At 48.3% G+C, this 21,815-nt stretch overlaps 2 protein-coding genes and 1 long non-coding RNA gene across 23 annotated transcripts in view; 2 read left to right on the top strand and 1 right to left on the bottom strand.

The window, feature by feature from the left end:
* Positions 1-1,379: 1,379 nt before the first annotated feature.
* LOC100409586 (butyrophilin subfamily 2 member A1) overlaps positions 1,380-21,815 on the top strand; it is a 26,951-nt gene continuing 6,515 nt past the window's right edge. Inside the window, exons 1-11 of one of the 14 annotated variants that reach the window (XR_013533602.1) lie at positions 1,380-1,555; positions 2,072-2,182; positions 2,843-3,190; positions 5,469-5,750; positions 7,390-7,611; positions 8,147-8,167; positions 8,259-8,285; positions 15,462-15,616; positions 16,516-16,579; positions 17,528-17,666; positions 20,006-20,050. Coding sequence is in view for 10 of the 14 variants with exons in the window: in XM_054254722.2 (XP_054110697.2) it covers positions 1,438-1,555; positions 2,072-2,182; positions 2,843-3,190; positions 5,469-5,750; positions 7,390-7,611; positions 8,147-8,167; positions 8,259-8,285; positions 10,171-10,793 (1,752 nt within the window). In the remaining 4 variants the exon portion in view is untranslated. Of the gene's footprint in view, positions 1,556-1,917; positions 2,183-2,842; positions 3,191-5,468; positions 5,751-7,389; positions 7,653-8,146; positions 8,168-8,258; positions 8,290-8,637; positions 11,794-15,461; positions 15,617-16,515; positions 17,245-17,527; positions 17,667-20,005; positions 20,855-21,815 lie in introns of those variants that run through there. The other 13 variants (XR_013533604.1, XR_013533603.1, XR_013533605.1 and 10 more) reach the window with 13 other exon arrangements.
* LOC128931913 (uncharacterized) lies at positions 13,099-20,967 on the bottom strand. The gene is made up of 2 exons (XR_013533608.1): positions 19,975-20,967; positions 13,099-19,832 (listed from the first exon to the last, which is right to left on the bottom strand). It is a non-coding gene; the product is annotated as an uncharacterized LOC128931913 (long non-coding RNA).
* The window catches only part of BTN1A1 (butyrophilin subfamily 1 member A1), a 23,608-nt gene continuing 18,308 nt past the window's right edge, over positions 16,516-21,815 (top strand). For 5 of the 8 annotated variants that reach the window (XM_035297288.3, XM_054254741.2, XM_078368136.1 and 2 more), the window contains exons 1-2: positions 17,045-17,666; positions 20,006-20,050. The gene's annotated coding sequence lies outside the window, so the exon portion shown is untranslated. Of the gene's footprint in view, positions 16,580-17,044; positions 17,667-20,005; positions 20,051-21,815 lie in introns of those variants that run through there. The other 3 variants (XM_078368137.1, XM_002746171.6, XM_078368138.1) reach the window with 3 other exon arrangements.

Genomic DNA, 21,815 nt, shown 5'->3' with positions numbered 1-21,815 from the left:
GCTTGGGCCTGGGCCCTATAAGGAGAGAGGAATCACGTGCTGCAGAGGTCTGTCCTGAGGAGCAGGTACTCTAGCCACAGCAAAGACACAGTTGATGCCTGGATCACAATAATACAAGACAGGACATGAGAACAGCAGAAGATGTGGGTGTCAGAAGAGGCTGAGAACACTTCAGGCAGGAGCACTGAGCTGCGCTTGGAGGAAGTAGGCACGGAGGCTGGGCAGGATTTCAAGGGCAGAGATGGAGCAAACAACTCAAGTGAAAGGCATGGCAGGAGAAAGGGAGCGCTGGCCACAGGAAGTGCAACGTTGTGACCAAGGCCACTGTGGGGCCTGCTAGTGTGTTAATGCAAAGCTTGGAATTGAATGGGAAGGGGATTGGAGGCCTCCAGACTAAGCATTGAGTCACTTGAGGGGAATATTCACAACCGGGAGTCGGGAAGATTCTTTGGAGATGGTTTGTGTCTAGTAGTGCCTGTGCCCCTGGGCAGGTTGCAGAAAGGAAGGGCGGCTGGAGAATCGTCATTTGACGATTCTGGAAGATATCTTTACAATGACAAGATTGGAGTCTTTGGCAGAGGGATTAAGTTTGCGGGAGGATGGTATGTGTGCGCGCGCGCGCGTGTGTGTATGTGTGTGTGTGTGTGTCTGTGTGCTGTGTGGCCGTTGTAACCTAATCTGACCACCTACTTTCTAGAAGGTAAAGGGCACCGAGAAAGTCTTTGCTCACTTCCATCTTCTTCCCCCACCAGAATGCCACCTCCCTGAGGAAAAGGGTTTTTGCGTCTCACGCAGTATCCTCAGCACCTCTTATCCAATAGCTCTGGAATGAATGACAAGGCCTTCATAACAGCCAGGGCAACTGCTGTCTCCTTTCCTTTGCTACCCCTCCCTCTCCAGCCATGCCTGCTTCCCCCAAGCCCTTCCGCTCTCCAGGCCCAACCTCCAAACCCATCAACTTGAACAAGAGTCGTCTGGCTTTGGAAAGGGCGGCTTATGCCCTCCTAATATTTCCTACCGAGCAAAATCACCGTCTACATAGAGAGGTCTCTCTTCGTGGATACCCGCAGAGCCAGCAACCTCGGGGCACACCTCGGGGAATCTCAAAGCTTGAGAGAGAGAGACGGAAAGAGAGAGAAACAATGAGAAAAAGAGAAAGAGGGTAAGAAAGAGAATCTTGATTTTGAACAAAGAAAAGGTAAATAAAAAGACCCCATCATCTCAAAAGGTAATTTGCTGCTTGAGATTTCTGATTCCGTGTATTCTACCTAGTAACTGCTGAGAAATAAGGCTCGACGCCATTGGCTGATTGACTTACACGCGACCAATCCTGGCTCGAAACTATTTAGGAAACTCTTGGGCGGGACCAGCGGATCAGCAGCTCCAGACATGGCGTCTTAGGGGAAAGAGAAGAGTGTTTGTTGCTCCTCTTTGGAGATGGTTTTGTGTTTAGCAGTGCCTGTGCCCCTGGGCAGGTTGCAGAAAGGAAGGGCGGCTGGAGAATCGTCATTTGAGGACCAGAGGAGAAAAGAAGGCGCCACGTTAATTCTACAAGGTAGGGAGGGGAGGGGAGGCGCCACAGCTCCGGGGCGGTAGCGGGGGAGCGGCGTCCGCTGTGGACGCGAGAGCGGGGCCTGGGAGAGGGGAGGCCCGCGGTGGGGAGGCCCGCGGTGGGGGGACCCGCGGTGGGGGGACCCGCGGTGGGGGGGCCGCTCTGGGGGGCCGCGGCCCCGCCTGGCTTTACCTCGCGTGGCCCGGCCTGGGTGCGGGGAGGGGAAGGGAAGGGAAGGGCGGAGGGTGTGGGAGAATCCAGCGACCACAGAAGAAAGCGGACTCTGGCCAGAGAAGTGCGTGGAGGAGGGCGGGAAACGGCCCGCTTCATCTTCGCCCCGACTGCTTATTCCATGGGATGTTTAGGGAATCCCTCTCTCGGGAGATACCTGAGCCTTCACATGCAGGGGACTCGCTGGAGTTGGGGGCCGATGAGACCTACTTGAGTGACAGGAGAGGTTGGGTCCGACCAGCACTGAGGTGCCGAGACTCCTAGGCCGATTCTCCTCTGTGACCCCAGGTCTCTGGTCCCTGCCTGCCCGGGTGCTCATGGAACCTGCTGCTGCCCTGCCCTTCTCCCTGCCGGCCTCCCTCCTGCTCCTCCTCCTCAGCCTGTGTGCGCTGGTCTCAGGTAGGAATGTGTGCCACGTGCTGCTGTCACCTACGGGAAAGGAACGTCCACACTGCAGTCTGCAAAGGGAAAGAAGGACTGTGGGACTGTTGACTTAGCCTTTCGTTCTGAGCATGCGCACTGAGTTTCCCAGCCCTGTCCAAAAGAAGTACAGCCAGGCACAAAGGTCAAGTGCAGGTACAATAGCAAATTTTCAGAAAAATTACATTTTAACTTTAAAAAGTAAAAAACATGAAATAAATCTGTATACTATACTCTGTTTCACCCCAAATCGTCAAATATGAATATGTAAATGCTTAATACACCATATTACCAACGAGATAGTCAACGTTTTGAAACTTTAAACCTTGAAGTTTACACTATACTCAGGCACAGCGCTAGACTGGGGAATGGAGGAAAATCTCCTCAGGGGCACAGGGTGGGCAGAGGGTGCTCAGGGCGGGCTCGGTGTTTCCTTGGTGAAGCAGAAGCACTTTTCATAGTTACTGCTCCCGGGGGTGCTGTCAACTAGCCACAGCTGCTGGTCCCCAGAAATCCCAGGCCAAGAACACTCTGTGGCTGTGGAAAGAACGTGTTTGTCCCTGGAATATCTGTTTCCTTTCCTGCCTTAGAGATGTAGTGACTGGTGTCCTTGTCTGACTCTACCCCTCTGTTGAACAGCCCAGTTGACTGTGGTGGGGCCCACTGACCCCATCTTGGCCATGGTGGGAGAAAACACGACATTACGCTGCCATCTGTCCCCCGAGAAAAATGCTGAGGACATGGAGGTGCGGTGGTTCCGGTCTCACTTCTCCCCAGCAGTGTTTGTGTATAAGGGAGGGAGAGAGAGAACAGAGGAGCAGATGGAGGAGTACCGAGGAAGAACCACCTTTGTGAGCAAGGACGTCAGCAGGGGTAGCGTGGCCCTGGTCATACACAACGTCACAGCCCAGGAGAACGGCACCTACCGCTGTTACTTCCAAGAAGGCAGGTCCTCCGATGAGGCCATCCTGCGCCTCGTGGTGGCAGGTGTGTTGCTTCCTTTTGCTTTGTTACTTTAGCACAGTGTGACTCTTTGGGAAAGTTTCTTCCTTAACAGATCAGCAGATTTTTGCCTGGAATCTCCTTTCCACAGGGAGATTCCACAGGGACACTGTCTCTGTGGTAAGGGAATTCCACGGAAAAATTTTTCCTTCTGCACAAGGGCTGCACAAGTGGATTTGCCCTGCTAAGCCGTGGGCTTCACCTCTTGAGAAGCACATGCGGAATTCCGCTGAGGCCATGAGCAGGGGAAAATGGGGAATCTCGGAAGAGAAATCTTATGCCTGCCTTAGCGTTGAACCGTGCCCTTTTCTTGAGATGGAGTCTTGCTCTGTTTCTATAATTCCTGCTAACTCCATAGTGAAAGACTGAGAATTTCGCTGGGAGGTAATAGGGAAGGCTTCAACATAAAAATGCATTTAAAGTGTAATTTCTAGCAGTTTGTTAAAATGACGTTAAGTGATTACATCAGTCTTGGGGTTAGTGTATTATGCCTTAAAAGGTATATTTGGGCCAGGCACAGTGGCTCACACCTGTAATACAAACACTTTGGGAGGCAGAGGCAGGTGGATTACTTGAGACCAGCCTGGCCAACATGGTGCAACCCCATCTCTACTGAAAAAATAAAAACATTATCCAGGTTTTGTGGAGTGCGCCTGTAATTCCAGCTTCTTGGGAGGCTGAGGCACAAGAATTGCTTGAACCCAGAAGTTAGAGGTTGCAGGGAGCTGAGATCTCACCACTTCACTCCAGCCTGGGTGACAGAGCAAGACTCTGTCTCAAAAAAAAAAAAAGAAAAAATTAAGGTAAGCTTGGGCAACATGGCAAAACCCAATCTCTGCAAAGACACACACACACACACACACACACACACACACACAGCTGGGCATGGTGGTGCATGCCTGTATTTCCAGCTACTTGGGAGGCTGAGGGGGGAGGATCACCCGAGCCTCAAAAGTCAAGGATTCAGTGAGCCATGATCACGTTTCTGCACCCCAGCCCAGGTCATACAGTGAGACTGTGTAAAAGCATTTTTTTTAAATTAAATTGAACCAAAGCACTAGGCTTGTTACTGGTTTAATTTCCTGTCTTTGGTAAAATTGGTTGGGAGACTTTACATAGGAATTATTGAGAAGTTTGGATGATCACACACGGCTGAAAGGTATCCCAGGATGATGCTTCTGCAGCTCTTTCTTACCTGGTGTTCACTTTTATTGAAGATTCATTTAAAGATGGATTGTAGTTATTGTAGTTAGGGCGAGTGTGGATTCTTAGGATTTTTGGTGATGATCTCTGATACTGAAAATGTGGTATGGTTGTCTTAATCCCTGCATCATCCAGATCTTTCTAATAAATTGATGTTCTCAGAGTACTTTAAGAAAATTGCCCTGCCTGGGCGACACAGTGAGGCTTTGTCTCTACAGAAAAGTGAAATGGTAGCCAAGCATGGTGGAACATACCTGTGATCCAGCTAGTTGGGAGGCTGAAGTGGGAGGATTTCTTGAGCACAGGAGTACAGGGCACAGTGATATTTTGCCACTGTGCTCCAGCCTGGACAACACAGTTAAATTCTGTCTCGAAAAAGGCACAAGGAAAACAAAAGAGGCATTGCCTAACGGATGGAGCCTCTGGGAGGTAAACAGCGTGAATTAGGAGTAGAGGTGGCTTTGCAGACCAGCATGTTGAAGCTCCTACAAACCATCACCTCCTACGGGTTAGAGAGCGGTGGTTATGTGAAGTTCTGAACTAGACAGAAGGGTCAGTGTCTTTGGTCAAAAGGTTTCTTAGGATTCTGCCCGCCTGGCAGATTTTTGTCCTTCTTGTTATTATTGTAGAGCTTCTGGAAGCTGAGGTCTGCTGAGAAGTCATCTCAGGAGCAGAAAGTGAAATCCACAAGCTGTCTGTTCAAGTTGGAGTCGACAACCCACCTTGAAGTGAGAAAGTTAGTGTGGCAGCATAAATAGAACAAGCATTTATAGCAAACAGATAGATGCTTGGTGCTTTGATGGGGCCTGCAGGTGGACCACAAAGGAAAGGGTGCAGTGCGATCCTTTCCTCTTAGAGAGCTCAGTTCATGTGGCCACTGGTCTCCTGGTGTCTCCAGCATCAGGGTGCTTTGTTCCTTACCCTCACGCTTTTTTCCTCCTTCTTCTTTCTTGCTTCCTACCTCTGTCTTTTTTTCCTTCACTTTCTCCCTTCACAGAACAGCTGCAGTAGGTACTGACACACCACTGCCTCTTAGCTGAGCCCAGGTATCTCTCCCCAGGACTGGGCTCTGAGCCCCTGATTGAAATGAGGGGCCACGAGGATGGGGGCATCCTGGTGGAGTGCATATCCAGAGGGTGGTACCCGAAGCCCCTCGTGCTGTGGAGGGACCCCTCCGGCGAGGTCGTGCCTGCCCTGAAGGAGGTCTCCACCCATGATGCAGACGGCCTCTTCATGGTCACCACAGCTGTGATCATCAGAGACAGGTCCGTGAGGAACATGTCCTGCTCTGTCAACAACACCGTGCTCGGCCGGAAGAAAGAAAGTGTCATTTTTATTCCAGGTGAGTTCTCTGCCCTCTGAGACTCATGGAGTGCGTGGGGGTCCTCAGCACACAGAGGGAGCCCAGAGCAGGCGTGGGACAGCAGTGTGGGTGGAATGGTCCTGGGCCCTGAGGAGCTGGAGGCTGCAGCTGAGCTGAGGCCTCTCCCCTTGCCACAAAGGGAGAATCAAAGAGTCCCAGCAGTCAGGAGTAGGAGCCTCTTCTCTGGGGGTGAACATGGTCTTTTTTTTTTTTCTGTTAAGGTCCTCATGCTGCAGCACATTTTTTTTTTTTTCAAGACAGAGTCGCGCTCTGCCACCCAGGGTGACATGCAGTGGTGTCGTCTTGACTCAGTGCAGCCTCTGCCGCCCGGGTTCAAGTGATTCTCATACCTCAGTCTTCTAAGTAGTTAGGACTACAGGCATATGCCACCACACCCAGCTAATTTTTCTATTTTTAGTAGAGATGAGATTTCCCCTTGTTGGCCAGGCCAGTCTTGAACTCCTGACCTCAAGTGATCCACCCACCTCAGCCTCCCAAAGTGCTGGGATTACAGGCATGAGCCACTATGCCTGGTCAGCAATTTTTAAACACTGAAAACGACCATAAGACATGGAGAGTGGTGTGGAAGGTGACTCTCTACACTTAGTGTTCCTGTATGCTGCTGCCATCCTTACCTACCCATGTGATTTTCCAAAGGACAGAGCTGGGGAAATTCCCTATTGACACACACTCATAATTCATTCAACAAATGCTCAAGAAACATACCGTATGTTCAAGACACTGTTCTAGAAACTGAGAGTAAATCATTGAACAAATTATATGAAGATGTCTTCCCTCATGAACACAGCCTGAGCAAAACAGTGATTAAATATATATTCTATCAGATGGTGATGAACGTCTGTAGGAAACATTAAGCAAGGAGGGAATAGAGGGGCAGGGGCATGAGACATTGCAATTATGAACAGGAGGGTCAGGGAAGACGTCACCGTAAAGATGGGAGTTGATCCATCCCATCCAATGACAAGGAACCATCAGACACTTAAGGACTGAGCAACCCAGCTACAGGAAGAGCAGATGCAAAGGGCCTGGGGAAGGAACATCTCTGGCAGTTTCCAGGACCCCCAGGAGGTGATGCTGGTGTGGCTGAAATGGAGTAAGTGCAGGAAGTGAGAGCAGATGAATTCACAGAGGAATGAAGACATGTTATATATGGCATCATAAGCCACAAACAGACTTTGACTTTTAGAGTGAGTGAGATGGGAAGCACTGGAAGGTTTTGAGCAAAGGATTAACATGATCTCACTTGGGCTGCTCTGCAGAGGGCAGACTGCCGATGGTAAGGGCAGAACAAGGACGGCACTGCAGTATTCCAGGTGTGAGTGATGGTGGCTTGAGGCGGGGTGCTGGCTGTGCTGACTGAGCACGGCGGGTCCTTCCCATGCTGACTCCAGATGTTTCTGCTTTGCTGCCTCTGGGCCCTGGCCTGGAAACCACTGAGGTGTCGGCCAGCTCTGAGCCAGCATCTCTTTCACTGTCTGAGTTTTCTGAGGGAGAAACAACACAACAGGTAGCTGAGGAGCTCTTGAGATGTGCTCCTAGGGGATCTCACCCCAGATGTTCTATTCAGACTAAGTGGACATTTCTGGCTGCTTTTCAGAATCCTTCATGCCCAGCGTGTCTCCCTGTGTGGTGGCCCTGCCTGTCACTCTGCTTGTTCTGATGATACCCATTGCCGTGTGTATCTACTGGATCAACAAACTCCAAAGGGAAAAAAGGATTCTGTTGGGGGAAAAGGAGTTTGAACGCGAAATGAGAGAAATTGCTACAAAGGACCTGGAGAAAGAACGTGTGGAAAAAGAGACAGAACTTCAAATAAAAGGTAAAAGAGGCTGAGTATGGTGGCTCATGGCTTGAATCCCAGCACTGTGGGAGGTTGAGGCAGGCGGATCACTTGAGCCCAAAGTTCGAGATTAACCTGAACAGTAAAGTGAGACCCTGTCTCTAATTAAAAAAGCAAAACAGCAGGAGGACAGTTCACCATTATACAAAGGACACAACTCTCCCAGGTACCATCGTGGGGAAGAGAGAGGAAACGCACAGCAGCCGCAGCAAGGGCTGGGAACTGTCACATCCTCGGAATGAATGTCTGAGAGCTTGTGTTCTTTCGTTCTGCCCGCATTGCATTCATTCACCTGGCTCCATAACGTACTAAATGGTTGAGCAAAAGCAAGTCTAACAAGGTACTGATAGTGCTCAGCCACCGGATCGTGTGTCCTTTCTGGTTTCTGACAGGCCCTAGGCATGAGGGAAGGGAGATATTACTGTTCATAGAAAGGAGGGTTCCTGCGTTGTTGACTCTAAACTTAGCTTCTCTTAGTTCTTCTGTTGAATTCATCATTTTGTTTGTTTTTCAGAGCAACTTCAGGAAGAACTGAGTAAGTTTGGCCTTTCCTGAACTACCGCGTGCACGATTTGTGTTCTCAGTTAGCAGCATCTCATGGCATTCACCTCTGTCTCTCCCTGCAGGATGGAGAAGAACATTCTTACATGCTGGTGAGTGCCTCTGAGTTTCCCTCAGACCTCAGCTTTCTCCCCAGTAGCCAGCTGACAGGACTCCTTAGAGGAGAAGAGCAGGGGGCCCAGGGCTAGGTGGGGACAGCAGGGAACGGGTCAGTTCATCAACAGTGTCCCAGCAATGATGCACCGCGGCTCTTCTGTCAGGGAATCCCGGCAGCCCTCAATCAACCCTACGGTTTACATCTCAGGATCCGTTCTCTTGTGGAGTAATTAATGTGTAATTGCCAGAGGCTTCCCATGTATAGTAGCCTTCCCAGGAGTTACGTTTCAGTAGTTGTTGCTCTTTGATCCTGGATCAATTTGAAAAAACACAATTCTTCTATTTTAGCAATTTATATCCTGGAGATGGTGTAGACTGTGCAAAGTCGAAAACCCATGTGGGGAAGAGGCCACAAGCGTTCTTGTGACATAGTAAGCCTGACACAAGGGTGTACCAATTGGTGGCCAGAAATGCCTTTCTGCTCCTAAGAGAGCACTCATGCTCTGTGTATAGCCTGCCAGGGCTCTGTGTATAGCCTGCCACAGGGAGCCACAGGTGAGTGGGAGCCACAAGTGAATGGGAGAGCACAGAACCCAGTTGCCTGTTCCCAGTGCACACTTCCCATCTTGGGATTCTGCCCCTCTGCCCGTAAGCACCACAGGGTCCCGGCTTTACCAGATACCATGGCACATGGACCTTTCCTCTTTGGGTGAATTTCAAAATTCCCACTGTCAACTTGGGACAAAATAGCAAATTGTCATAAACAGACATATTAACTTGGGGAATGGAGGAAATCGTTTTAACGCAATAGAAAGATAGACTGGATAAGTAAGAATAAATGCAGATGGGAGAGGCCTGCAGAATGCCTGGAGTCTGGAGCATTTCTTGCACCGACAGAAGTGATTCCTGTAGACTGCAGACCCAAGTTGTTGAAGCAAAACTGGATGGAAATTGTTTCTCCCAACCTTTGCCCACAGACCCCAGGCAGCAGGTTTTCTTTTGGAGACATGTATTCTCCCTCTTTATTTTTTGAAGGGTGCCCTTGTCAGTCGTTTAAGTCAGTTGTGGTCTGGTAAGAGGAACACATAGTACCAATGAAGTACCCTCCAGGCCACTGTGAAGGGAAAGACTCACCTCAGTTCATCCATTGAGGAGAGGAGGAGTGGGATGTAAAGCTTCTGTGCTGGTTTGAGCCAAGCTGGAAAGTTTCTAACTAAAGAAAGTCCCAAGGATCATATGTCTTCATTTTGGTTTTTTTTTCTTTTTGGAGACAGTCTCACTCTATCAACCAGGCTAGAGTGCAGTGGTACAATCTGGGACTCACTGCAACATCTGACTCCCAAGTTCAAGCAGTCGTCATGCTTCAGCCTCCTGGGTAGCTGAGATTACAGGCATGCACCACCACGCCTGGCTAATTTTTGTATTTGAGTAGAGAAGGGGTTTCACCATGTTGTCCAGGCTGGTCTCGAACTCCTGACCTCAAGTGATTCACCCGCCTCAACCTCCCAAAGTTCTGGGGTTATAAGCGTGAGCGACAACGCCTGGCCAGAAATCATATGTCTTCAATAGAAAAGGGAACACATCTTAGAATGCTGAGAGAAAGTAAGAATGATTAATTTTGCCTCATTTGCCAAACTTTCTGGATTTCTTAGAGCTCCATTTCTTCTTAACCTGAGGGCACTGCTTCTGTCTCTGAGGAGATAGAAGTGCAGCTTCAGTGAATCTCAGTGTGTGAGCTGCCTGGAATCAGGGCCCCTTCATGGGAGTGGCCACTACATGGGGATCACGCTGCAGCTTTCTGAGACCTCTCTGGGAACCAGGAACCACACAATCCCCAGGGTTCCTGAGACCCCAGGCCTAAACCTGAGACTTCCTCTGCAGCCGATGTGGTCCTGGACCCAGATACCGCTCATCCCGAGCTCTTCCTGTCAGAGGACCGGAGAAGTGTGAGGCGGGGCCCATTCAGGCAGAGCGTGCAGGACAACCCAGAGAGATTCGACAGTCAACTTTGTGTCCTGGGCCGGGAGAGCTTCGCCTCTGGGAAACATTACTGGGAGGTGGAAGTGGAAAACGTGATGGTGTGGACTGTGGGGGTGTGTAGAGACAGTGTTGAGAGGAAAGGGGAGTTCCTGCTGCTTCCTGAGAATGGCTTCTGGACCCTGGAGATGTTTGGAAACCAGTACCGGGCCCTGTCCTCCCCTGAGAGGATACTCCCTTTGAAGGAGTCCCTTTGCCGGGTGGGCGTCTTCCTGGACTATGAAGCTGGAGACGTCTCCTTCTACAACATGAGGGACAGATCACACATCTACACATGCCCCCGTTCAGTCTTCTCCAGGCCTATGAGGCCCTTCTTCAGGTTAGGGTCTGATGACAGCCCCATCTTCATCTGCCCCGCACTCACAGGAGCCGATGGGGTCACGGTGCCTGAAGCGGGCCTGACACTTCACAGGGCAGGGACCCACCACAGCCCACAGGATCAATTCCCTGGTCTCACAGCCAGGTAGACGAGCCCTGGCCATCAGCAGCCACCGCACAACGCCCCTGGTGGAAGACACGCCCTCCCTGCTCTGGTCACATAAGAGAACATCTTCCAGCTGCCTGTTTCACACCCCCTGCAGGCCTCAGCCCCTGTTCACCTCCTCAGGAGGCTGTGGCTTTAGCAGTTCATTTCCTTGTAACTGTGGGACGGGATCCAGGCCTAGGGAGCTAGTTGTTACACAGCTCCCAGCCAGGAAGAAAGTGTGAGAAGCTGATTGGCAGCGAACCTGCTGTTTAGCATCAGGGTGACGACATTGAGCCCAGTATGCCAGTTGGCACCAGATGCTGTGGACCTGGAATGAAGCCAACAGGGTTGGCCAGGATGTGGGAGAAGAGAGGAATCCACATGACCACCGGAGGGTAGAAGGAACCAGATATCCAGGTCAGAGCTAGAGGAAGTGGAACCAGAGAGCTGGGAGGGACCAAGGCTGTGAGGGTGGCCGAGTCCCACCATAACAGCTGAGGGGTCCCAGGAGATGATGGCTCATTTCCACCCAGCCCCAGAGTTTCCAGAGCACACACCCACAGGCCTGGGATGAAGATGAATGAAGAACATGGACATGTGGGTGTGGTTGGGCTCAGGGGCCCCTGCAGTAAACAAGGAGTCAGTACTCTGTCCTCGAGTGTGGTTGAGATTTGAGGTCCTGGTGGAGCAGGGCAGTCCTGGACCAGATCTACCTCAGCGTTCCGGTTCAGTGGGGGCACCAGTGACTTCACACTTCCTGGGCTCATGATGTCTTTAAACACTTTGAAATGATGGAGGATTCCAAATAGCTTTTTTTTTTATTTTGGTAGATATTTGTTGGTATATATGGCATTTGAAATTGAAACTGAGAAATGTTTTAATGTATTTGTTAATTTATATTAAATAGCATGAATAAGCCAATTATAGGTTAATATAAGTAGAATGTTTGTGAAAAAATAAGTATGGCATCCAAAGCAAAATAAATTCTATTGAGAAGTGTGGCATTGATTATATTTTTCCAAATCTAATGTCTTGCTTAAGAGAACATGAAAGGATTATCATATCTGCCTTTATATTTGATCTGTTGGGATATCATAGTCTATATAGGCAAAGAAAACTATCCTAGTGACAGACTGAGATTAAAAACAACAAACTGTGTTTTATTATTAACATGAAAACAACATTATTAACTTTGCAGACTCCTTCAAAATAGATCAGTTCGGGCCAACTAAGTGAGACCCTGTCTATTTAAAAAAAAAAAAAAAAAATTAGGTGTAGTGGTGCACACCTGAAGTCCCTGCTGCTCAGAAGACCAGAATGGAGGATTGCTTGAACCAGGAGCTGGAGTTTGCAGTGAGCTATGATCCTGCCATTGCACTCCAGCCTAGGCAACAGAGTGAGACCCTGTCAAAAAACAAAAAATCAAAACAAAATGGGCCAGGCACAGTGACTCATGCCTGTAATCTCAGCACTTTTGGAGGCCAAGACGGGTGGATCACCTGAGGTCAGGAGTTCAAGACCAGCCTGGTCAATATGGCAAAACCCAACTCTACTAAAAATCCAAAAATTAGCGGTGGTGGGAGCCTATACTCCCGGCTACTCAGGAGGCTGAGATAAGAGAATCACTGAAACCTAGCAGGGTGGTGGGAGTGGAGGGTGCAGTGAGCTGAGATCATGCCACTTCACTCCAGCCCGGGTGAAAGAGCAAAACTCCATCTCAAACAAAGGGAAAATAAAACAAAACTGTATGTAAGAGACCCCCGTCCTCCCACCAACCCCAGGAATCCTCAAACCATATTTGAGGGTTTAGGGGTAGGGGATTCAGGAAGTAAATGAATATGATGGTTAATTTTAGGTGTCAACTTGACTGGGTTAAGGAATACAGACAGCGGATGGAGAATTAATTCTGGATTTGTCTCTGCAGCTGTCTCCAGGGGAAAGGGGTATGTGAGTCAGTGGACTGATTGGAAGAGATCTGCCCTCAGTATCTTTGGGCAACTTCTAATCAGCTGTGGGCCCAACAGCAAAAAGCAGAGGAAGGGTGAATTCTCATTCTCTCTCTCTATCTCCCCCCCTCCATCTCCCTCTCTCTCTCTCTTTCTGTCTCTCTCTCTCCCTCTCCCCTCTCTATCTCCTCCCCCTCTCTCTCCCTCTCTCTCTCTCCCTCTCTATCTCCCTCTCTCTCTCCCTCTCTCCCTCTCTCTCTCTCTCTCTCTCTCTCTCTCTCTCTCTCTCTCTCTCTCTCTCTCTCTCTCTCAACACTCTTCTCTTGCTCTTCAATATCACAACTCCAGGCTCTCTGGTCTTTGAGACGTTTACCAGTGGCCATGAGCTTCTCAGGCCTTTGGTCTTTGGACCGAGTTATGCCATCAGCTTGGTTCTCAGGCTCTCCCACCTTGACTGAGCCACACTGCCAGAATCTCAGGGTCTCCAGCTTGCAGTTGGCCTGTCATGGGATTTCTCAGACTACATAATTGCATGAGCCAGTTCCTGTAATAAACGCCGTGTCATATCTTTATCCCCTTTTGGTTCTGTCTCTCTGGAGAACCCTGACTAATACAATTAGGCATCTAAAATGCTGGCTTAATGGATCTTAAACAACTCAGTAATCCAGTTGTAAAATGGGATTGAATGAAAAGCTTTTTTTATTTTATTTTATTTTATTTATTTATTTGAGACATAGTTTCACTCCTGCGGCCCAGGCTGGAGTGCAGTGTCGCCATCTTGGCTCACCGCAGCCTCCGCCTCCTGGGTTCATGCGTTTCTCCAGCCTCAGCCTCCCAAGTTGCTGGGATTACAGGAATGCACCATCATTTTTTAGCGAGACAAGGTTTCGCCATATTGGTCAGGCTGGTCTTGAACTCCCGACCGCAGGTGTTCCACCTGCCTCAGCCTCCAAAAATGCTGGGATTATAGGTGTGAGCCACCGCACCCGGCACAAAAAGCTTTTTAAGTAGTCAGAAATTATATTACTCAAGTTACAAATGACACATTATGGGAAGAATCAGGATCATATATTTAAATATCTAATTTGTTAAGGCAGAAAACAGAGTTGTTTATGTGTGTGTTTTAGTCTGTCCAACTTTCCCCGTCCCCAGAGTGCAAGAAAAAAATTTTAGTTGGTTACATATGACCAAGATATATAACCAACTAAAATTTTTTTCCTTGCACTCTGGGGACTGGGAAACCTAAGATCAAGGCACCAGCAGTTTGGTGACTGGTAAGAGTGTGCATCCTTGTTCACAGCCTTTTAAATGTGTCCTCACATGGCAGAGGAGAAAAGTGGCTCTCTGGTTGTAGTCCTAGAAACTGGAAAGATGGGCTGGTCATGGTGGGTCACACCTGTAATCCCAGCACTTTGGGAGGCTGAGGCGGGTGGATCACTTAAGGTCAAGAGTCAAGACCAGCCTGGCCAACATGGTGAAACCCTATCTCTACTAAAACCACAGAAATTAGCTGGGTGTGGTGGTGTGCGCCTGTAGTCCCAGCTACTCAGGAGGCTGAGGCAGGCAGGAGAATCACTTAACCCAGGAGGCAGAGGTTGCAGTGAGCGGAGATTGCACCACTGCATTCCAGCCTGAGTAGCAAAGCAAAACTTAACGTCTCGAGGAAGAGAGAAAGAGAGAGGGAGGGAGGGAAGGTAGGAAGGAAAGAAGGAAGGAAGGAAGGAATAACTGGAAAGATGAAGTTGTCAATTTCTGAGATGGGGAAACTGAGACACAAGAAGCCAGATGGGGGTGGTGCAACACCAAAGGTTCAGTTGTGGATACGTTAAGGTTGAGGAGCCTATTAGAGATACACATGGAGATGCAGAGTAGTCCGTTGAATAACCAAGAGTCTAGGTGAGACTGCAAGGCTAGAGATAGAAATTCTACACTCAACTTTCCTATATGTTTGGAGTTGAATTCTATACTCAACTTTCCTATAAACTGTAGTGAGTAGAGGGAAGAATTGCATTTTGTTATTAGTAACAGAGTCTTGAATCCCATTGGCTTTAACAAAATGAGAACTTCTTTTTATGTCAATAAATATGGATAGTGGCCATCAAGGGCTGATCTGAGAGCTTGAAATGTCATCCAAGTCCACTTAGTTCTTTCTTTATTTTCTTCTCTCTCAGCATATGGCTTGCATCTTCAATGGTGCCTCATGGTTACAAAAGGGCTGCTGCACCCCCAGCTCCAAAGTCCATATTCTAGACAAGAGGAAGAAAGTAGGGGGAGTGTAAGGGTCTCCCAGCTGTTTTAGCCTCCCCTAAAATAATCTCTCTGATAAACAAAACTTTCACCCTCAAGCAGTTGGCTCAAACTTAGTCCCTTGTCTTCCCCTGTCTACAAATGAGATGGACAGTTTGCAATAAGAAAATGGGGTTTTCTTAGGAAGAAGAAAGAAAAAAGAAAAAGAGAAGAATATGGGGTTTCATTACTGATAAAAGTGGATTTGGATATTGCACAAGCAGCCATCCAGCTCTACCTCAGAGCTTAAATGCAAACTGTTGTAATGCCACTTTCTATCAGCCAAGGGTTCAGCTAAGTCCTAGGAATTGTAATTACTTTGAGGATCTGTTTTGTGACATAAACAAAGGATAGGCCTTTATATTTTATTTGTGACCCAAATAAAGTTGCAAGTAGTAGTGATGTGGGATTTTTCTTCTTGGTCACTTTGCAAGCAGGGGACCTCCAGCCAGCAACACCCCACCCAAGCCTTGCTTGGCTACACTGGTGTGCCCCAGCTCACCTGCATTGTAGCTTGTACTCACGTTCAGCGACCATTCCCAGGCTCTTGTACCGCCCCCAAGAAGAATGAGGATACACTGGACATCGAAGGGTGAGGAGGGCTGAGAAGAATTTTATTAGGAGACTGAACAGCTCTCTGCGGAGAGGGGATGCTGGCACTGGCACCCTTCTCTGAAGGAGGGAAAGTTCCCTCTGTGCTCCCTGGGCCTTTTTTATGGACTCAGAGAGGAAAGTGCATGCTGACTGGTTTGCGGGTATGCAAAAAAAAGGTTACAATGAAGACACCATTCAAAGGTGGCCACACAGTGTAGAAAACCAATTAGGAAAGGGTGGGTATATGTAAAGTAGTTGAAGAATGGGGACCAATCAGAGGAAAGTGCCAAACTGGAAGACAAGTTCTCACTCCAGACTGAGGATTTAACTTGCAGCTTGGCTTTCAGGCTTTAAACTGCCTCTGGCTTGGAGGTGGGGTTTCACCGGGGACCCATCGCTGCCTACCTAGGCATCTGACTTCGTCCTGTCTGCTATCGCTAGGTCCCAAGGTTTGTAGCAAGGACCCCTTACAAAGACATCCCTACACTCTACCCAAAGGTTAATCTCAGAACTTATTTCATTGTCAGAGTGAGAAACAAATACACGAGAAAATACAGTGTGGCACAAATAAGGAGCCAGAGGTGAATAAAGAGGCTCAGCCAACCCAAAATAATTTTGTGAAAAATGTAAAATATACAGTTACTGACAGCACTACCTCTAGATACCAGAAAATTCTATAATTCAGTAATGGATCTGAGACCTGAATTTTGGAGGTTCTGAAATAGATGTGATAGGTCTAGTTTTCATTCTGTTATACTTTCATTTGGATCTGTGGCGAAAGATGATATCATCTATGTAACAATCACATGCAAGGGGAGGTCTGCAAACTTCCAGTTTCATTTTAATTAATACCCATCTTCTCTTCAGTTCTTAAACTCTTTTTATGTTTCCACTCAGTTCTCGTGATACTTCTGTTATGACATAAAAGACGGCTGAATGTGAAGAAATGCTGATTATACAGGTAACACACACATTAATGATTCAAACAGGTAAACACCGAGAGCTCCAAACACTTTGAGAGGTAGGGCTGACATGTTTTGTCAATGTGTACAATTCAGTGTAGTTTCAGTTTTCATTCTAATCTTCTCCAGCGGTTTCTGCCCAGCAACCGATGAGAAATGGTACCTCTGAGCCAATAAAAAAACTAATTTCTACAAAGAGGATTCTCTGTTTCTCAGAGTGAGTGTCCAGCATATGCTTTCTTTTCATTTATTCTGGATCAGAGAATCTTAACTAACGCGGAAATGATTGTGTTAAATTAAACTAAATTTGGTATGAAATATGCGTACATTTAGCCTGAGTGATGGCTCCTTACCTGAGCCCTTAATAATGAACTGCAACCTAACTGCACGTGTAAACCACCGGAAAGCCTAAGGCACCGGAGGTTACTGTTGTTATAAATAGCTGAGTCTCAGCCGATCCCAGTAGCCAAACCTCCGTAACCCACAGGCAGCCAACTGATCAGGCGATGTTCAAACAAGGCCAGCTCGGAGCTGTAGCCAGTGAAGCTGTTTCTGTACCTCCCTTCCCTGGTGGAACGGAGCTTTCCGAACCTCTGACGGCTGCCCGATCATTCTGATGGTTTGCAAATTGTTCTTTGTTCAAATTAAACTCGGCTGAATTTAATTTGTCTAAAGTTTTTATTAACAACAGAGAACTAGAGATTTTAGTGGGAGACTGCTTAGAGCCAGGGCTGCAGGGCCTGGAAGAAGGGCTGAAAAGCGGAGGGGAACCAGCACAGAGAAAGGGGGGAAGAGGGGAAGGTAGAATGCGAAGGGTACCCGGACCTGAAGAGGCTGAGATTTGGCTGAGAGGGACAACCTGAATGAAGAAACCTTCCCACCGCATGTTCTTAGGAACTAATTATGGTCACAAAGGAGCAAAAGACTCTTGTTTGTTTTGTTTTCAGACAGAGTCTCGCTGTCGCCCAGGCTGGACTGCAGGGTGCAATCTCCACTCACTGCAGCGTCCGCCTCCCCAGCTCAAGCAATTCTCTTGCCTCAGCCTCTGGAGTAGCTGAGATTACAGGCATATGCCACCACACCTGGGTAATTTTTTGTATATTTAATAGAGTTGGAGTTTCATCATGTTGGCCAGGCTGGTCCTGAACTCCTGACCTCAAGTGATCCACCCACCTTGGCCTCCCAAAGTGCTTTGACTACAGGCATGAGCCACTGCCCCCAGCCAGAAGAGGAAAAGACTCTTAAAATATTTCCTGGTATTCCAAAAGGTTCTAAAAAGACATGCCCCTCAAAGATTCAAATGTATATTGTAAAATTTTCAGCTCCATATTTTCTAGATGCCCCAACATCCCCATAACAGCCTGTCAACACCCTGCCCAGGTGAGCTGTGTAAACTTACCTTGTGTTGGCCTAACCAAGTCATTCTTAATTGAAGAAGCCGGACAAACTCCATCTTAGCTTCTTCACTTACAGTTGTTTTCCCCCATTAAGTATGTAACTGTAGTGTGTGGCTGGGGCAGGTTGACACCAGGCACATCCAGGAATGCATTTGCTCATAAGATACCGAGTCAGGCAGTGCCAGCAGACCCTGGGAACGAAGATGATGTGAAGTACCCAGAGCCCCATATCTGTAAGTGTAGGTCTTTTGTGGCAGCTTAAGCCCCTACACCTGGTACTGTTTACTTCTTATATACTAGTTTATCTTTTAACTTCTTGCTTGCTCTGCTTTTGTGAAAAATCCCGTCAGCAAGCTTTCCCCCGCACCTCCCTTTTCAAACTGGGGTATAAAAAACCACCTAACTCTTTCTTCGGAACCGAGAGAATTTTGGGCATTAGCCGTCTCTCGGTCGCCAGCAGTAAAGGACTCATAATGCAATCTCAGAGTGTGGCGCATTCCTGTACTCGCTCGGGTGTAACAGAGCAAGTGCACCAGTACAGTAGGCCCCTGCCTACTTGCCCTTGCCTGTAACCTCCTGACCTCCTCCCATCTTTTGATCTTTGTTCCTCTCATTCACTTCCTTTGTCACTATCTCTGCCACCCACACTTCAGCTTCCCCAGATGTCTGCTCTCCCTCATTCTCCTCCAGCTGCCCAAAGTAGAAACTTCTCTAGAGAAATCCATGAGAATGTTCCCATTGGTTCAAGGAATTCTTATGCAGAGGAGGAGAAATAATGGGATTTCTTGAACGTGAACTCAGGGACCAACTTCAGACAGAACTGCAAGCTGTACGTGAGAAACAAAGAAAGATTCCTCCCCCTTTTGTTTATACTGTGTCCAGCACCAACGCCTTTTCTTCTCTGTGCCTCCCCACTCCAGCAAACTGTCCAGCTCCATCCTCATTTCCCCACGGAGGTGGATGCTGTGGTGCACTGCCCTGATCATTCCATGTGGGACTGAGACACACAATCCACCAGCTGCAGAGAGTGTTGGTGGCTCAGGGCCCTCAGCTGACTCCATACCAGCGAATTGTTAAAGGGCCAAGGAGAGCCCTGTTGCTCCCTCCAAGAGGCCAAGGTTATTCCACCTCTCAGCAGTGGACCACACCCAATGACTGGACAATGTGGGCGTAAAAGTGCCTGGACCCCTTGTACAAGGTGCACGACTCTGAAGGGCTGCCCCAGTTCCAGAGCTCATTGTGAGACTGCATTATATTTCCACTTCTCCTTCTGTCTATCCTCTTTCCTTAACATCCCCAAGGTATTGATGCTGAGGGACTCCCCAGTAAATGTCCTGTACTCTATTTCTCTAGAACCACCTAAGATAGCGATTCTTAAAAGTGTGGTCTGACCCCTAAGGTTGTAGGACTTTTTTTTTGAGAGAGAGTCAGCTGTCTCTGTCTCATATTGGTCAGGCTGGTCTCAAACTCCAGACCTCAGGTGATCTACCCACCTCGGCCTCCCAAAGTGCTGCAATTACAGGCATGAGCGACCACGCCTGGCCAAGACAATTTTTATAATAATATTAAAATGTTATTTGCGGTTGGGCGTGCTGGCTCATGCCTGTAATCCCAGCACTTTGGGAGACCAAGGTGGGCAGTCACTTGAAGCCAGAAGTTCGAAACCAGCCTGGGCAAAATGGTGAAACCCCCATCTCTACAAAAAATATAAAATTAGCTGGGCATGGTGGTGAGTGCCTGTAGTCTCAACTACTCAGGAGGCTGATGTGGGAGGATCACCTGAGCCTTGGAAGTTGAGGATGCAGTGAGCCATGATCACGCCTCCACACTCAAGCCTGGGTGACAGAGTGAGACCCTGTTTAAAAAAAAAACGAGGTGGAATGATCACTTGAGCCCTGGAATTCAAGACCAACCTGGGCAACATAGTGAGACCCTACCTCTATTTTAAAAAATAAATTAATTACTTTTTAAAAAAGTTATTTGCCTCATTTACTCACATACTCTCACATGTACATTGCTCTTTTCCAGATGTTAAAGACATGATGACATCATCCGTCTGACAGCTATTGGAAGGTATGTCACAGTGTGTATTATTGTGTTTAAAATGTTGTGTTGTAAGGGCCAGACACAGTGGCTCATGCCTGTAATCCCACCACTTAGGAAGGCCGAGGCAGGTGAACCACTTGAGCCCAGGAATCTGAGACCTGGCCAACATGGTAAAACCTCATCTCTGCGAAAAATACAAAAATTAGCCAGGCATGGTGGTGTGTGCCTGTAATCCCAGCTACTGGGAGGCTAAGGTAGGAGAATCACTTGAATTCAGGAGATGGAGGTTGCAGTGAGCCGAGATTGTGCCACTACACACCAGCCTGGGCAACAGATTGATACTCTGTCTCCAAAAAAAAAAATCTGTTTTATTTATTTATTTATTTGCTTGCTTGCTTGAGACTCACTCGGTCGCCTAGGCTGGAGTACAGTGGTGCCATCTCGGCTCACTGCCACCTTCACCTCCCAGGCTCAAGTGATCCTCCTGCCTCAGCCTCCCGAGTAGCTGCAATTACAGGTGCACACCACCACATCCAGCTAATTTTTGTATTTTTTGTAGAGACAGCTGTAATCCCAGCACTTTAGGAGGCAGAAGCAGGAGAATCACCTGAGTTCAGGAGTTTGAGACCAGCCTGGTCAACTTGGTGAAACCCTGTCTCTACTAAAAATACAAAAATTAGCCAGGTGTGCTGGCGCACACCTGTAATCCCAAGCTACTGGGGAGGCTGAGGCAGGAGAATCACTTGATCCCCAGAAGCAGAGGTTGCAGTGAGCAGAAATCGAGCCACTGCACTCCAGCCTGGGTGACAGAACGAGACTCCATCTCAAAAACAAACAACAAAAAACCTGAAAGAGAATGAGGGCTCAGAGAAAGAAAAAAAGCAGGCCTGACAGGCATCAGCTGAGAGCAGCCAGGCACTCCCAGCTAGGCCGTGTTTCCTACTGAAAAGAAGAAGCTTCACAGAGCACTAAATACCAAACAAGGCTATTCTGTCACTGTGACTGAGTGGGGTAAAAACAAGACCACGTCATAATCATGCCAGAGCACAGAAAAAAACAAGAGCAGCGTGCAAATCACAAGATGACCACACATCCCCCTCTCCTGGCCAAACAGAGTAACTGCTCCTTTACCAGTTACAATGTAAGCCCTCTCTGTTCTCCCACTGCCTAATAAAAGGCATTGGAATAGGACGGGGCATCACGCATGTAATCCCAGCACTTTGGGAGGCAGAGGCAGGAAGATCGCTTGAGCCCAGGAGTTCGAGACCAGCATAGTGAGAACCTGTCTCTACCAAAAATTGAAAAATTAGCTGGTGAAATTGAAAATTTGATGGTGCACACCTGTAATCCCAGTTACTGGGAAGGTTGAGGAGGGAGGATCGCTTGAGCATGGGAGGCGGAGGTTGCAGTGACCTAAGATGGTGCCACTGTACTCCAGCCTGGGTGACAAAGTGAGTCCCTGCCTCAAAAACAAAAACACACACACAAAATTGTCTCCTGCTTCACGACATTCTTCCAGAGCAAACCATGGCTTTCGTGAACATCTCCAAAATCACCTACCACCAATCCCGCCCATATTTTCTCATCAGTGATGTGCTGCGCCTTCCATTTCCCCGTGGTGTGTGGAATCTGCCCACAGTGTGTAGAATCCAGACTGCTGTAATGAGTATCAGTGAACCCGCTTACCTGGGCTCCAGGTGGCTCTGGCCAGTGAGCTTCAGCATGGCCACAGGTCAGACCCCGCCATAATCCTCCCACTGCCACTCCACTCACCCCAAACTTGGCCTCAAGA

Source organism: Callithrix jacchus, chromosome 4, assembly GCF_049354715.1.
Source record: "Callithrix jacchus isolate 240 chromosome 4, calJac240_pri, whole genome shotgun sequence".
NCBI classification, from domain to species: domain Eukaryota; kingdom Metazoa; phylum Chordata; class Mammalia; order Primates; family Cebidae; genus Callithrix; species Callithrix jacchus.
This window is presented reverse-complemented; position numbering and strand designations above follow the sequence as displayed.